Genomic DNA, 13,993 nt, shown 5'->3' with positions numbered 1-13,993 from the left:
TATCCTTTTTCTTTTCCTACCAAAAGCTTTGGAATAAAAAACTTTAAATAGTTTTATAATGCAATAACTGGAAAAAGTTCCATAACTTTTTGTTATCTAAGTGACTGTTGGTTAATGGACGAGGCATCAACTTAGAAATGAACGTGGTACAGGGTCCCAGCCCTAACCAGGTCCATCAACAGTCTTTGTTTCCATCCTTTGCATGCCAAAAATTCAAAGTAGGTTGCTCTTACGAATATAGCAGGATTTAGAACACAACTAAATTAGCTATCATTAGTTTCTCAGTGCGGTGAAGATATATTAACACAGGACACTGAAGTGTTGTTCCATATTCTTTCAACAAACCTATGTAGCGATCTGCGGATCAATGTTAAAATCTAAAAATTATCTATGACTACCATGGGATTTTGGCTGAACTAAGACTAGGATTTAGTCTCATTGTATCATCTAAAACTTAACACGGTTTCTCTTTCAAATGCTGGTATTCCTTCAATGGGGATTGACTGTATCATCGAACAACCTTCTCTTCTCTAGCCTCGAGGGCATCCACCTCCTCATTTGAAAGGAGATCAACAATTGGTTCATATACATCCCAGTCCTTCCTTTTTCTGAAATAGTCACATTTGAAATGAATGAATCCAAAAACTGGACCAAATGGAGTTTTCTGACTAACTGATATCGAGTATGTGCTAATGAGATACCATTGCATTGAAATACAGATAAAACATCCTCGTTCCAGAACATCCAATTTCCTTTTCTCTTCCATATTTTATTGATATGAAGAAAAGAAAGAGTCGTACCGAACAACACTTGATCTAATGCCAAATAACTTCACCAGGTCCAATGCAGGTACACCTGTCTTACTGTCAAAAAGATAATTATTAGGAAACAGAAGTCCTAAGGATAGTGTAAGGGCTTATGACTAGTCACTAGATTAAACAAAGATGGGCATAAACAGCAAAAGCCAGAGATTAATGACGCTAACCTGGCTGAGATATGTTCCGTTACTCTGCGTTTCTTATTTGCCCTACTTTCTCTTGCGGATGCAACACTTTGAATTGCAATCTGAAAAAATTAAATACAAAAATGGTCACAGACCTTGAAGTAGCTGGCTTTCAACTATGAACTGGTTGAAAGACAGGTAGAAACAATTAGGTCACATACACCAAATGAAGAATGATATATCCTCACCTCATAAAGTTGCTCTCGAATTGATATGGCAATTGCAGGCTGCAAAGAAAGAAGTCAACTATCAAGAAGAAAGCATCGACAGTTTTTCAAATAAAAAGGATATTGAAAATGACAGTCTCACATAGTTGAAAAGATTTTAGGGAGGAAAGTAAAAAACTGTTTTTGCAATCCAGTGATTAGTTTCTGTAAGTAAAAAGTGATAAAGACAAACTACTAACACAACTAGAATTCAATACTTTCAGAGAAGAAACAACTACAGATAAAATACTCTCTCAATGGGATGAAGTTGGGACCAAATCTCATTTAAAAACTGAGCTACATAAGGAAAGTTTACTTATACATGAACATAGATATAAATCTTTCAACGCATATAATACAAAGGCCTACAATGCCTAGAGGTTTAACATCCCTGTTGAATGATTACTAATTAAATAGAAATTACAATCTTTCTGTTTAATTTTAACAAAAGCTCTTTATTGTAGACTGTAGTCTTGTTCCTCCAATTCCAACTATGGATTGGATCTTAACTCTCTGACAAAAATGTAAAAAGTAAGCAAGTTCAAGACAAATCGCTCTAGCTGGGATTCACACAGCTGAATCAAAATAAGCAATCTTTTCTTGTAACCAGTATAACAAAAAAGAGACTGGGGAAAAGAAGGATGTAATATGGCAATAACAAGACGATTACCTTGTAAATTACTCGTTTCCTGTGTGCAACACAATCTCTAGAGTCTGGACTATTCTTTTGACCACAGCCCAATATGTTTGTCCATATTTTTAAGTTAAAGACCTCTTTTTCTATATTATTCATTACCTTCCAATATTTTACTTGAAAGAAAACAGAAAAAATATATTTATTAGTCTCACTTCTTGCTTGTGGTGAAAACACTATTTTATTATACTTCCAGCAAACATAACTGTTTCCTTTCGTTAAAAACAATTAACCAAAATCCATATCTTCATAACTTTATCAGTGGTTAAAGAGAGTTGGAATTATATGATGGCATATTTATGCCAGATACATCCAACATCAAAGACAACTAGGCCAACTTCTTGATAAAGGAACTGAGCATTTTGCTAAAATTTCCCTCACAGATTTTCAAGAAATGAGACCTAATAGCATTTTGACTTTACGATTCCCCTTGAACAACTTTTTTCATTTACAAATTACAGAAGATCATTCTAATTGTAGAAAAATAGGAGGGAGGTTAGTTTTATCTGCATAAGTTTAAAAGTTGCAAACATTGAACCAAAAATATTCAATATCACGCATCAGAGATGTGGAAGTACCATGGAATTTGAACATAGAATCTTAAGGGCATAGGGCTAAGTCGTCTCCAGCTAACTCCAAAAAATAAACAAACAAAAAAGGGAAGAAAAAGGAGCAAAAGGAACCCCCCCCCCCCCAAACCCTTTAACTTCATCAACCCCCATCACACAAAACTATATCACATGATGATGACCATCAAACTTACAAGAATATCCAATGAAAAATGGGCCAAAGGAAAGCAAAAAAAAAATAGAGCTTACTCCAACTTCTGGGTCTTCAATTTCCATATCTTTACAAAAAGTCCGTGCAAATTCTTCAGGATCACTCTCGAAATTGTTCAAGTCCTGAAATTATTTTGATTCTCTTTGTATTAGCAACATATGAAGCAGAGTAATTGCAAGTTTGATCACAGTTCTTATACAGATATCAAGATATTTCAAGAATGAGACATAACCTTTTAGTTAAACTTACCCAGAAATAATGGTCCTTGATAACTGTATGATTTACTCGGAGATCAAGCTGAATGAGCCCGGAAAAGAAAAGGAAAGAGATAAATACAAGTACCTCATTAATGATACCACAACAGTTGTGACCATCAAAGTCAGAAAGATAGGTATCTTTCATTTCTTTTGGAATAAATAATCTTTCATCATAATGTTATCAATATCGACATAAACAATTGTGCTAAACCTTGATGGGAACAACTCTCTCGCCAGTGTACATATCTTGTCCTTCATATGACCGAAATTCTGTTAATTGTGACTGCAAAATTGGAAGTAGCATGAGAAGCCAATAAGAAATAATTTGCCAGAAACAAGAGAAAAAGATGTACATGAGAAGCCAATAAGAAATAATTTGCCAGAAACAAGAGAAAAAGATGTACACTAAGCAGCCATTTCGCAACAGAGGTCCTCAGTCACTAGAGAACTACCAAGTTTTTGTTCAGGAAAAGGACTAGCAGACATAAAGGGTTTTTTTTTTAGATAAGTACATAAAGGAATATATTGTTGAATGCCTTATAAAAAAAGAAGGAATATATTGTTGAATAATATTTATAGCCAAAGGACCTACATGCTAAAACACAGGCTGGTTTAGATAAAAGTTCCTACATCAACGGAAGATATCCGGATGAGGTTTCTCCAAATTATACTGTTTTGTGATACTTTAACAACTAATTTCAACATCTTATGAACAGCCTAGTGTCCTTTTACTACACAGATCAGTTGTTAGTTAGTCAACCAATTAGCTATACATTTTTCATCAGAATTAGCTCAAATGCCTTAGCAAAGTCACGCATTACATGGGCAATACTAAAACAAGAGACCAAAACATTTAATGATTTAGTATTTTTTTTTTCTTTTGGGGTAAATTTCTTAAATTAATCAAACTTGGGTAGACAATGATCAGCACAGCATCAATAAAGTATGCTGACAAAGTCAAGAATGGATTGCATGATTATGGTTCAAGAATTGAAACTTGTAACCTTTCCTTCAATATGCACAACATTGACCAAAAGAAATAGGGAGAGATCCTACATTCTCTCACGAAGTACTTCGATATTGTTTGTCCAAGCCCAGAAAAACAAAACAAACCACCGCCAAACAAAATACTACATAATAAAGCCTAATATGACGTCTAACAATATTTGACAATAGCTACAAAAGTGGCCACTCCCCTTTTTTGGGGGTAATCTCATCAAAAACCGTGTCGGAATTTTGACTTTTAATTCTCCAACAAATCTCCTTCGATTTATTAGGAGATCTTGTCTGGGCTGGTTTAGGCATATTCAGCGTAGACCTCAGTTGTACTAGTACATAGGTGCAATAATACGATGATTGAAAGGGTTGATGACCCAGACCCCATGTATGGGATCAAACTCGGTTTGTTGTTATTGTTGTTGAAAGGGTTGATGACGAGATAGACTTTCACATGGAGGAAATTATCTCGAAAGGTGTAAAATCTCAGTAATCAATGTGGACTTAGCTAAGGACTGAACATAATGGTATCGACGATACCAACAAGGCGGAATTAAGAATTGGTTGTTGCTCTAGACTTATATAAGCTTCAGTGTCTATCAAAACTTGCAGCGTTCCAGCAAATAAGTAGAAAAATAGAAGTTCATTCCACTCCTTTCTTTTCCTACTAAAACTTGTACGGGATACGTGTGAGATTTCAAGAAGTTCTATTTTTAGAGAACCTCTGGTGTGCGTAGAAGACCTATAATTCAGTATTGGAATGACATTTGACCTGAAGATAGCAGATATGATACAAAAAATCATATATCCAACCCAACTAATTTGGGAACTACGGCATAGTTCATTGTTTGATATATAGTTATCTTCTATTTCATATTACTTCATCCTATAGAGTTAAGATAATAATTAAGTAAACAAAAATGTACTTTTTCTAACGGTTTAAGCTTTTATATGAGTTGGTCAGACACATTCAACATGGCCTCAGAGCATGCAGAGGTCCTGGGTTGAGTCTCACCGCCACCCCATTATCAAAAGAATTTTCACGCGCTTGGCTCAAAAAAAAAAAAAATCAAGCCTACACGTGTGGGGGGGCGTGTTAAGATAATAATTAAGTAAATAAAGTGTGCTCTTTCCAACAACTTAAGCTTTTAGAAGAGATAGTCAGAGACATGTTTAAAATTAAACCCCAATCTCCCACCATGAATCCTATGTAAACTGGTCCCAAGTATGCAAGCAGCAATTAGAGTCATACATCCTGTTCTTTCGAGCAATTCTTAACATCACACCATGAATACTATTTATACCATTAAGCATGAAGAAAGATGATGAAATGGTGCATACAACATGTACTGGTTTATGACTTATAAATTACTTGAATGGATTGAGCAATCTGAGTGATAAACCCAGGAGGAAGCTTCAAATCCTTCACAGTTCTTCTCGCGAAAACCACCACTTCTGAGTCAGGATCTGCAGTTAATAAGTTCAGAGAGGGACAATAACTAGGTCAGTTCAAAATGATATTAGATATTAGGAAAACTCAACTATAAATTTTCTTTCTTTAAAGGTGATCAGCAGAACCGTTCACTCGAGACAATACAAATGGCTTTGTATATGAAGCCATCACATAGAAAAAAGCAAATAAGTACCAGAACTATCAAAAATCAGAGTGTACAGTCGTTTTCAAGCTATCTTTTGCCAGGACATAAGCTCTATAATGTTATACTCTGCTTTTCATAATAGCACTCTGCAAAGTTCCTTTACTTCATAAAGCCATGTTGAAGGATCAGGCAACCTAATAAGATCCAATCTTTATCACAACAGAGAATCCCTTATAAGGATCTTCGTGTGCTAACTTTTCCTTACAGATCTTCAGAGCACTATAAAGTCAACCCCACAAAATTAAAGGAAAATGGCTTGGTAATGTCTAAAATAAAAAATAAAAAGTCATGTACCGAAATTCCATTGTTTGCCAGTTATCTTCCAGAGAATGCCGTCATAAAAACTTATGTTTAGCAGCTTAGATGCAGATTCAATGTTGTAGTGCCTCCCAGATACAAAAACAAATGAAAATTTAGTTAATTATGTATCCCTTACCTGGAATGTGCATGTCCACTCAACATTTTCACAAATTTGCTCACTAATGATTCTTGATCATTGTAGTGAGAAACTAAAATTTTCATTTTGACGGTACAGATGAGCTGTGGTAGCGTTCAGCATTTAGAATAAAAGATTTCAACATTTATTGGCAGCAACTACTAATTAAAAACATCAACTATGCATACAAGAAAACAGCCAGTTCCAACCTACAGTCTGAAACAGAAGCATCAAATTGAATGCATATAGCTGTATCAATGTTTATATGGTGGTTAAAACTAAAAAAATAATAATAAAAACGTACCATTTGGATTCCAACTAAAAGCATCTCTAAATCTTTGACCATCAATTTCAATGTCCAGACGAATAGGAACAAGATTCTCCGCGGTTGGACTGTAAATAAGCATATACTTTTTGTGAAACACTACGAATTATTCATGTCTTATACCATCACATATTTGTACAATAAGGAATAAGGAGTGTTACATCTTGAACTTCACCGGGTTCTTTAGTGAGCCCCATGCCGACTGCGGCTTCATCAATGCTTCTTTGATCGAAGCCAAATAACCTGGAATATTAAGGAAACTAGCTTAGCTTTTGTCTACACAACAAATACAAGATATCTAATGCAGGTAGACAGACATAGATTGAAAATAAATTAAGATAATGCAAATTACAACATGGACAGTGAGGATTCATGAAGCGGACGCTAACTTGCTTGAAATTGAGTCATAGTTGTTGTGGTATAGCAAATAGTAATGCATATTAATTATTTTTCTTTATGCAGGGGGAAGCAAACACAAAATATCGTTAACTAATTCACTATTGCTAGTTTGCTACTATACATAAGGGAAAGGAATTAGGGCTTTTTTTTGTTGTTGTTGCTTTGTACTCAGTATAAAAATCTAGAGAGGAAGGAAGAAAGATATAGAAGTTAACCTACAACTAACAACTCGATGTCGCCGGAATGAAATCGCCGAGGAAGTTGCCGGAGAAGAAAGAAGAAAGAACTTGGCGTTTGTTTGAAATTCGGCTGAATCCGCTAGTAAAAGGAATTTGGTTTTTCCGTTAATTTATACTGACCTTATTCTTTTATGCGTTTGTACATAGATTCGGTGCTTGAAAAACTAGTTTTTGAAGTTACAATTGTGTTTATACATATTTTATTTGAGAAAAGTTACAGTTTTTGAAGTGAATTGAAATATTAATTTTCAAAGTTAAAATTTGTCATTGAGTATGTATTTGAAAGAAAGTTAAAAGTGTTGTGAATGGAATAAAAATATTTGCCCAAAAACTGACATAAACTAGCTTTTGGACTCAAATTTTTAAATAACTTATCATATTTTATGAATAAACTATGTTTTGAATTATTTTTTTAAATAGCTAATATCCAGGATCAAGCTTCCATCCAAGTCACTTATTATAACCTTTAAAAGAAAAATAAAAACTATTTTGTCTCGAAATAATAAAATTAATTTTACTTACAGGAATAAAGCAAATGAAGTAAGTCTATGAAATATTATTTCAATATACTTCAAATATTGTGTCTGTCACGCATTATTTAATATTCATTTCACAATAAATGATATATTTTATATTTAAAAATAAGTTAAGTTTATATTTCTCATTCTATTTTTGATGAGTTGATTTATATTCACAAAAGTATTACTTGTGATTTATTTTTTACGACAAATTTTAAAAGCCATCTATGTGCATTTACAAAGAATATTAGTTTAGTCATGTATATTTGCAAATAATGGACTTCATATGTATTAAAATAGTGAAAGAGTGTTTGAACTTTGAAACAGTATTTTGACTTTCAGTGAAGAGCCAATTTTTACTCACAACTGTTCAGTTTTTGTAATTATATTTTTTACAAGTGAAGTATTAAACTTCCACAAACCTTTTCATTTTTAACTGCAACTAAAAAAATTCAAATATTGCTCTGATTCATTTCCTTTCCCTAATTTCCAAACAGCATACACAGAAGATCCAACCCCTTTGGATTTTTGTTTTTATTAAGGAAAGAAACCTGAATCCCTATCTATCTGTAATACCCGCTTGATTTGAAATGGCAGGTTCGGCTCCTCTTTCTCACACTTTCTACACACTTGGCTTCCCTTCTTCTACGGTTTCTAAAGCCCCAAGAACCTTAATTCACCATTTTCCCCTCAACAAGCATTCTGAAAGCACTAAATTTGCTCTCTCTAAAGTAATTATCAACCGTAGCAGACGTTCCTTGTTCAAAACCTCTCTCTCGTTCCAAGACTCTGCTCCTCAAGTACTCTCTTCCTCTCTATTTTTATGAGTAGTTAGTTATCTTAATTGGGTTGCTATAGAAAATTTATCTCATCTTTTGTTGAGTGCTTGTAGTCCTAATGAGAATCAATTTGTCAAGTATAGGAAATTAGCAACTTTTTCTCACCTCCCTTTTTTGCATAGTTGCATTGGCTGGGAAAGATTATGACTTTCTTCTTCTTTTTTGTCCATAAAAACATACTTGTTGTTATCCCTTAAATGCTTTTGATAATAGGATTAAGTTATCTTCCTTTTTCTTTTTATTTGTGGATTAGTCCTAGAGCCAAGTTATCTGCCTTCAGTAGTAAGCACAAGTGGCAATTGATGACTTGACCTAGTCTTTGATTCCAATTTATTTCAAGTGTTGGTTTCTGTTGATCTAAAGGTTGGTTGGTGTTTTCCTTCCAGTGTATGCTAGACGGTGCTGATTTCCGTTAGTATGGGGTGCAAATAATGCAAATATTCCTATCACATGACCTAAAAAATGTGCTTAATTGTGTTATGTTGGTTGCTTTGTGAGATAATACTGATGACAATTGCCAGTTGTATAAAGGGAGAGGGTTTCAGTTGACAGCATTACTGAGCGAACTACATCTGTAATGATTGATTATTGATTATTGATTTGGGATCTGACTTAGAAATTGTAGAAGGCGGCCTGGTTATTGAGTAGGGGATAGATAATATAGGAGGACCAATGCTACTTTGACAGAAAAGTGGTACGCAAGTAGCTCCTTTTTAGTTGTTCACTTCATGAGCAGGGTTCACTTCATGAGCAGGGTTTTTCATTTGTTCATATAACCAATGACATACAAAGGAGCACTTCCTGTCACTTTTGAAGTGTTTGTATAAAAGAATATTTGAAAAAACTTCGACTCTGACATAAGTTATCTTGTAAATATGATATGTATCTCTCACTTTCACAAACTATACTTTGAAATTTAGAGTTTTAAATTGGTTACCTAGATATCTTTTTGAAGAGCTGCATTCATTAAAGCTATATTCTTGTTTGTTGATTATGTTCTTTTATATGATTGATATCCCCTTGGTTACCTAATCTAACTCAACAATTCTAATATTCCTTCATCAAAGGATTTTACTTTTCAGAATATTACTGTTGTGAAACTGACGATGACAAAATAATTTTGTTGTAGACGAGTGATGACGAGGATAGCCTCAGTGAATTGGAAGTGTCAAAAGATGAAGCAGATGAGAATTATTCATTTAGATTGAAATCCCTCATGCAAGTTTACAAGGAGGCCATCCTAATAGGAGATGTAAAGGCTATATATGAAATTGAGGCAGCCATATCCTCGGTGGAAAAGGAGAGAGATGACTTGGCCCAAAAGGTATCAGCTCTATCAGCAGAGATCGATTCTGGGAAGGAAAAATATATCCGCTTGCAAGCAGATTTTGATAATTTTAGGAAAAGATCTGAGAAAGAGAGACTAACAATCAGGACAAATGCTCAAGGGGAAATAATTGAGAGCCTCTTGCCCATGGTTGATAACTTTGAGAGAGCTAAGCGACAGATCAAACTAGAAACTGAGACGGAAAAGAAAATTGATGCAAGTTACCAGGGAATATACAAACAATTCGTGGAGATAATGAAGAGCTTGCGTGTCGCTGCTGTTCCAACTGTTGGCAAACCATTTAATCCCGCGGTAAGAAATTACTGACTCTCTGTTATCCCTTCTCTCCCTCTCTATGAAGTCATTATTTCTCCCCTTTTACGGGGGAGGGCTAACATTACATTCTAGGGAGGCATACCAGCAAATATATGGCTGTGGATCCATGTTGTACTCTAGTATGACATGCCCAGCAACACATGTCAAATACACTGTCCCAGTTTCTTTAAATGTCCTAAATTTGGAAACCTATGTCACTCATGTGGGCAAACTGTGTCACCCTACTGACACCTATGAGTCATTACTACCTATATTTCTTCTTTCCTCCGAGATTCAGTTGTTCAAAACTCAGTCTTGCTAGAATAACTGGCTCCATCAGAACTATAAAAGAATCTTTTAAAGCATTGAATAAATAAATATTAATTGGAAAATGGATATATAATTTATGGCTGCCCTTACATCCTTGAAATTAAAATCCATAGGTCCTTATAGTGGCACTCTTTCTATATCTTATTCCGTTTCGACCTAATCAACAAACTAGGTTCCAATTCAAAAGGCAACATTAAGATTTCTCTCCAATTTAAAACGTTGGTACATGTTTTACATTTGCTTAAGAAACTTGAACTATTCAGATACTTTTTCTAATTTTTATTGTGAAACATGGTCAGTGAGGATTCATATAGCGGACCATAACTTGTCTGGATTTAGAGGTAGCAGTAGTTGTTCTAATCTTTATTGAGACGCTGAATTATTTGAATCATAGTTTATGAAGATTGCCATGTTGTATGTACACCTCCAGATGCACCAATCCTTACGTAGACCTCCGGATGTACTAGGTCATAGGTGTGACAATATGATGATTAAAGATACCAAAGAGTACATGATAAAATCATATGATGAAGTTGTGTTAATGTTTATTAACTAAAAATCAAAACACTACAGAAACAAAGAATCCATATAAGTGGTACCAACTAATTTCATTCTCAAAAAAAGTGGTGCCAACTAATTGGGACTAAACTAGTTAACCGTGTAAGATGAAGGTGAGATTTACCCCTAATATGCTTTAAAAAGCAAATGATTTGGTATTGGAATGAAATGTGCATGTTTAGAGTAATGCATGTAGAAGATTTATATAGGCTACCTCACTAATTTGGGATTGAAATGTAGTTGATTGATATAGTTTTGAAGCTATAACTTATGAATTTAATAGAGTATCCTTTCACCTGGTCAATGAAGTAGGTGCAAACCTTGGTAGCCAAGGTTCAAATCCCAACAGAGACAAAAACACTAGGTGGTTTACCCATATGCCTAAGCCTTAGTGAGAAAAGTTACATGGTACTTATATTGGTGGGAGGTAACATGTATGCTGTGAAATTCGAGGTGCGCAAGCTGTCCAGACACCACGGTATCAGGAAAAAAGGAAGGAATTATCCTATATATGTTTTCTATGAAGGTTCTAAATTTATTTTGAGATGTTGATTATACACAGACACACAATGCATGTGTGCACGCAGACGTCTGTATGCATGTACGTACATGTTCATATGTATATGCATATAAACTAAATTCATATATTCGTGTTGTGTGCCACCGTTTACTGAAGCGTTCGTACATTCATGGATTTGTCCATATCCATGCTACTTGGGTTGAATTCCCCATCTTTGAATTGCTGAAAAGGGTCTTAGTCATTGCATTCAAATTTTGCCTCGTGATCACTGACACAAGTACATTATAGTTAATGTGGGAAATTCTTTTTGCTTGATGAGAAATTGAAGAATACTGTTATACACAAAAGGTTTTGTTAGGTGAAAATTATCAGAATGTTGTCCTTATAAATAAAATTATCTGAAAGTTGGCTATTTCACTTCTTTCCATATTACGTAGAAAAATGCTAACTTGCCACGTTTGAATAACCCCCGAATAGATAGCTTGTGTTTTGAATGTTAAAGGATTATGACATATTTGGTAAAGTTTGTATGAGGATTGCTGATATTTGTTACCATTAGAGTAGTGACATTTTAAAGATGTACCTTTTGAGTGCTTCTGACCTTCAAAAAGGAAATAAGATGGATTATATTCAAAGTAAATATTGCTGTCAAATTTAGAACTTTTAACAGAAAGAAGAGGTTTCGTAGCGTTGGAAATCAAAATGAAGATACGTAGTTCAAAGTATTGAGAAATACTTTTAAGTTATAAAATAGTGTTCTTTTTTCTCCTTGTACAAACTACAAGCTTAACACGTCTAGTATAGCATATGTATTCAATCTCAAGTGCACAGGGATTATGACAGGAGCTTAAAAATTATTGTACTTAAATGGTAAGGTCGAAAATAGAGATAACTAACTTTTTATTGAACGTGAACTTTTGTCAAGTATGAAAGTGTGCACCTGTACCCTTTATAGTGGAAAATGAAAGAAAAGAGGTTGGTTGAAGAAGAAAGGAGAAATTTTTATTAGCATAACATCGATAGCTTCTTTTTTTCATTTAAAAAATAAATAAAAAAACTCTATTAACTTTTCAAAGAATACTGTGAGTGTTAACGGCAGTTTGGATCTTAACCAAGAAACTTCTTAATAGCATTCAACAAACTATTAGATTATGCTTTGTGAAGTAACTGGAGCTAGTCCTATCTAATGATAGCAGCAAAATTTGCTCGTTAAGCTTCTTTATATTATAATTCAAGTATTCAACTGCTGGTCAAATCAAAAGACAACTTGTTCAGCAATGTTTGTTACTAAAGTATTAACTATCTTTCTATTAGAAGCATTGAAGAGAGAAACGAGCAATTGTGGTTTACCATTCTTTGACATCTACAATTTCCTTCTTGATTTTCGTCATGTTCTTCTTTAGTATTTGCTAAGTTAAGCCTCTTCAAAGTCGAACATGTCTAAGACTTTTCTTTTCATCGAGGTAGACTTAGACTAGGAAAACAAAATTAAAAAAAGAAAGAGATGGGAAAATAGAGAGGGAGGGAAACAATTAGAAAGACTAGTGAGTGATTTTGCTTTAAATTTTCAGTTAAGAACCAATCCTTAGACTCAAGAAGGATCTGACATTATTCAGATTCTTGCTTTAACTGCAATCAGTTTTCTCCTTCTCGTATTATTTTTTCTTTCTTTAATGTTTGTAAAGAGAAACCTTTCCTTCTGATTACAGATATGAGTAAGACGAAGCAGTACTTTATATTCAGCTAGAGAAGATGTTTCTGTTAGTTGCTAAACATGTCTGACTTTTCCTGCGATACATGGCTTGATGATTATACCGAATGCGATGTATACATACAATGTGTTTAACTGCAGATTTGGCTGCAAAGTTGACTATGTCTTCTCTTCTGAGAATAACCTTGACTGTGACATCTACCTCATGCAATGCCTCCTCTCCCTTATACTCCATTCCTTTTGGCACATTCATTGACTTGACATTGTTTATTTAGTTTTATATTGTTTTCGGGCGGGTTTTTTTTTTGGGGGGGTTGGGGGGGTGGGTTGAGCTTGCTGTTATTATACATGCAGCCTTACATGTCTTGGTTAATACTAACCTTTGGAGTATGGGTTTCTTTTCTTGATACAGCTACATGAGGCTGTTGCTCGTGAGGAATCTCAGGAGTTTAATGATGGAATAATAATAGAAGAATTCCGCCGTGGGTTTTTACTTGGAGACCGCCTGCTAAGGCCTGCAATGGTTAAGGTTTCAGCAGGACCTGGCAGAAGGATACCCTCTCCAGTCACACAGAAATCCGCAGCAGCAACTGCCGGAGTTGATGATAGCTAAGTTCAATTTGACAGGGATACATTCAATTATTTTGAAGAGCGAATACTACCTCCATTCATATAGAGGATTTTAATCCTCTTCAGTCTAGGCAAGCGATAGTATACGATGAGAAAGAGGGGAATACTTCCTTTAAATCTTAAGAAATTCAATCCGGTTGTCGAAGGAAAATGTGCTTGTTTGCTGTTGGTCATAGGCTTGTGAACTCTCTTTTGCATTAATATGAAAAAACCATTTGGCTAAGCGAATCACGTTTTCAGAGATTGCGTAGA

General features: G+C 34.5%; 2 protein-coding genes across 4 annotated transcripts; one reads left to right on the top strand and one right to left on the bottom strand.

Annotated features, from left to right (window-relative positions):
* Nucleotides 1–246: 246 nt before the first annotated feature.
* LOC104118361 (chromatin structure-remodeling complex protein BSH) lies at nt 247–7,127 on the bottom strand. 3 transcript variants are annotated; one of them, XM_009629586.4, is made up of 11 exons: nt 6,974–7,126; nt 6,517–6,598; nt 6,335–6,423; nt 5,309–5,403; nt 3,152–3,223; nt 2,933–2,980; nt 2,722–2,805; nt 1,192–1,230; nt 986–1,065; nt 801–863; nt 247–608 (listed from the first exon to the last, which is right to left on the bottom strand). In XM_009629586.4, the coding sequence occupies exons 2-11, from the start codon at nt 6,567–6,569 to the stop codon at nt 509–511; spliced, it is 723 nt and encodes a 240-aa protein (XP_009627881.1). In that variant the 5' UTR covers nt 6,570–6,598; nt 6,974–7,126; the 3' UTR covers nt 247–508. The 3 variants fall into 3 exon arrangements, with proteins under 3 accessions (XP_009627881.1, XP_009627882.1, XP_070055972.1); XM_009629587.4 differs by having other exon boundaries at nt 6,970–7,113; XM_070199871.1 differs by lacking the exon at nt 3,152–3,223 and having other exon boundaries at nt 6,974–7,127.
* Nucleotides 7,128–7,831: 704 nt separating this feature from the next.
* Nucleotides 7,832–13,969, top strand: LOC104118362 (uncharacterized). The gene is made up of 3 exons (XM_009629588.4): nt 7,832–8,311; nt 9,480–9,989; nt 13,524–13,969. The coding sequence occupies exons 1-3, from the start codon at nt 8,102–8,104 to the stop codon at nt 13,722–13,724; spliced, it is 921 nt and encodes a 306-aa protein (XP_009627883.1). The 5' UTR covers nt 7,832–8,101; the 3' UTR covers nt 13,725–13,969.
* The last annotated feature ends 24 nt before the right edge of the window (nt 13,970–13,993 follow it).

The sequence above is a fragment of the Nicotiana tomentosiformis genome, chromosome 4, assembly GCF_000390325.3.
Source record: "Nicotiana tomentosiformis chromosome 4, ASM39032v3, whole genome shotgun sequence".
In the NCBI taxonomy this organism is placed as follows: Eukaryota; Viridiplantae; Streptophyta; class Magnoliopsida; order Solanales; family Solanaceae; genus Nicotiana; species Nicotiana tomentosiformis.
Note: the sequence above shows the minus strand (reverse complement) of the source record. Positions and strands in the feature narration are given on the sequence as shown.

Coding starts and splice junctions, on each gene's coding strand:
- LOC104118361 (XM_009629586.4), bottom strand. CDS start 6,569: ATGAAGCCGCAGTCGGCATGGGGCTCACTAAAGAACCCGGTGAAGTTC. Junction 2,806..2,932: donor TCAAGGACCATTATTTCTGG/GTAAGTTTAACT, acceptor AAATAATTTCAG/GACTTGAACAATTTCGAGAG. Junction 609..800: donor ATTAGATCAAGTGTTGTTCG/GTACGACTCTTT, acceptor TGACTATTTCAG/AAAAAGGAAGGACTGGGATG.
- LOC104118362 (XM_009629588.4), top strand. CDS start 8,102: ATGGCAGGTTCGGCTCCTCTTTCTCACACTTTCTACACACTTGGCTTC. Junction 8,312..9,479: donor TCCAAGACTCTGCTCCTCAA/GTACTCTCTTCC, acceptor ATTTTGTTGTAG/ACGAGTGATGACGAGGATAG. Junction 9,990..13,523: donor GCAAACCATTTAATCCCGCG/GTAAGAAATTAC, acceptor TTCTTGATACAG/CTACATGAGGCTGTTGCTCG.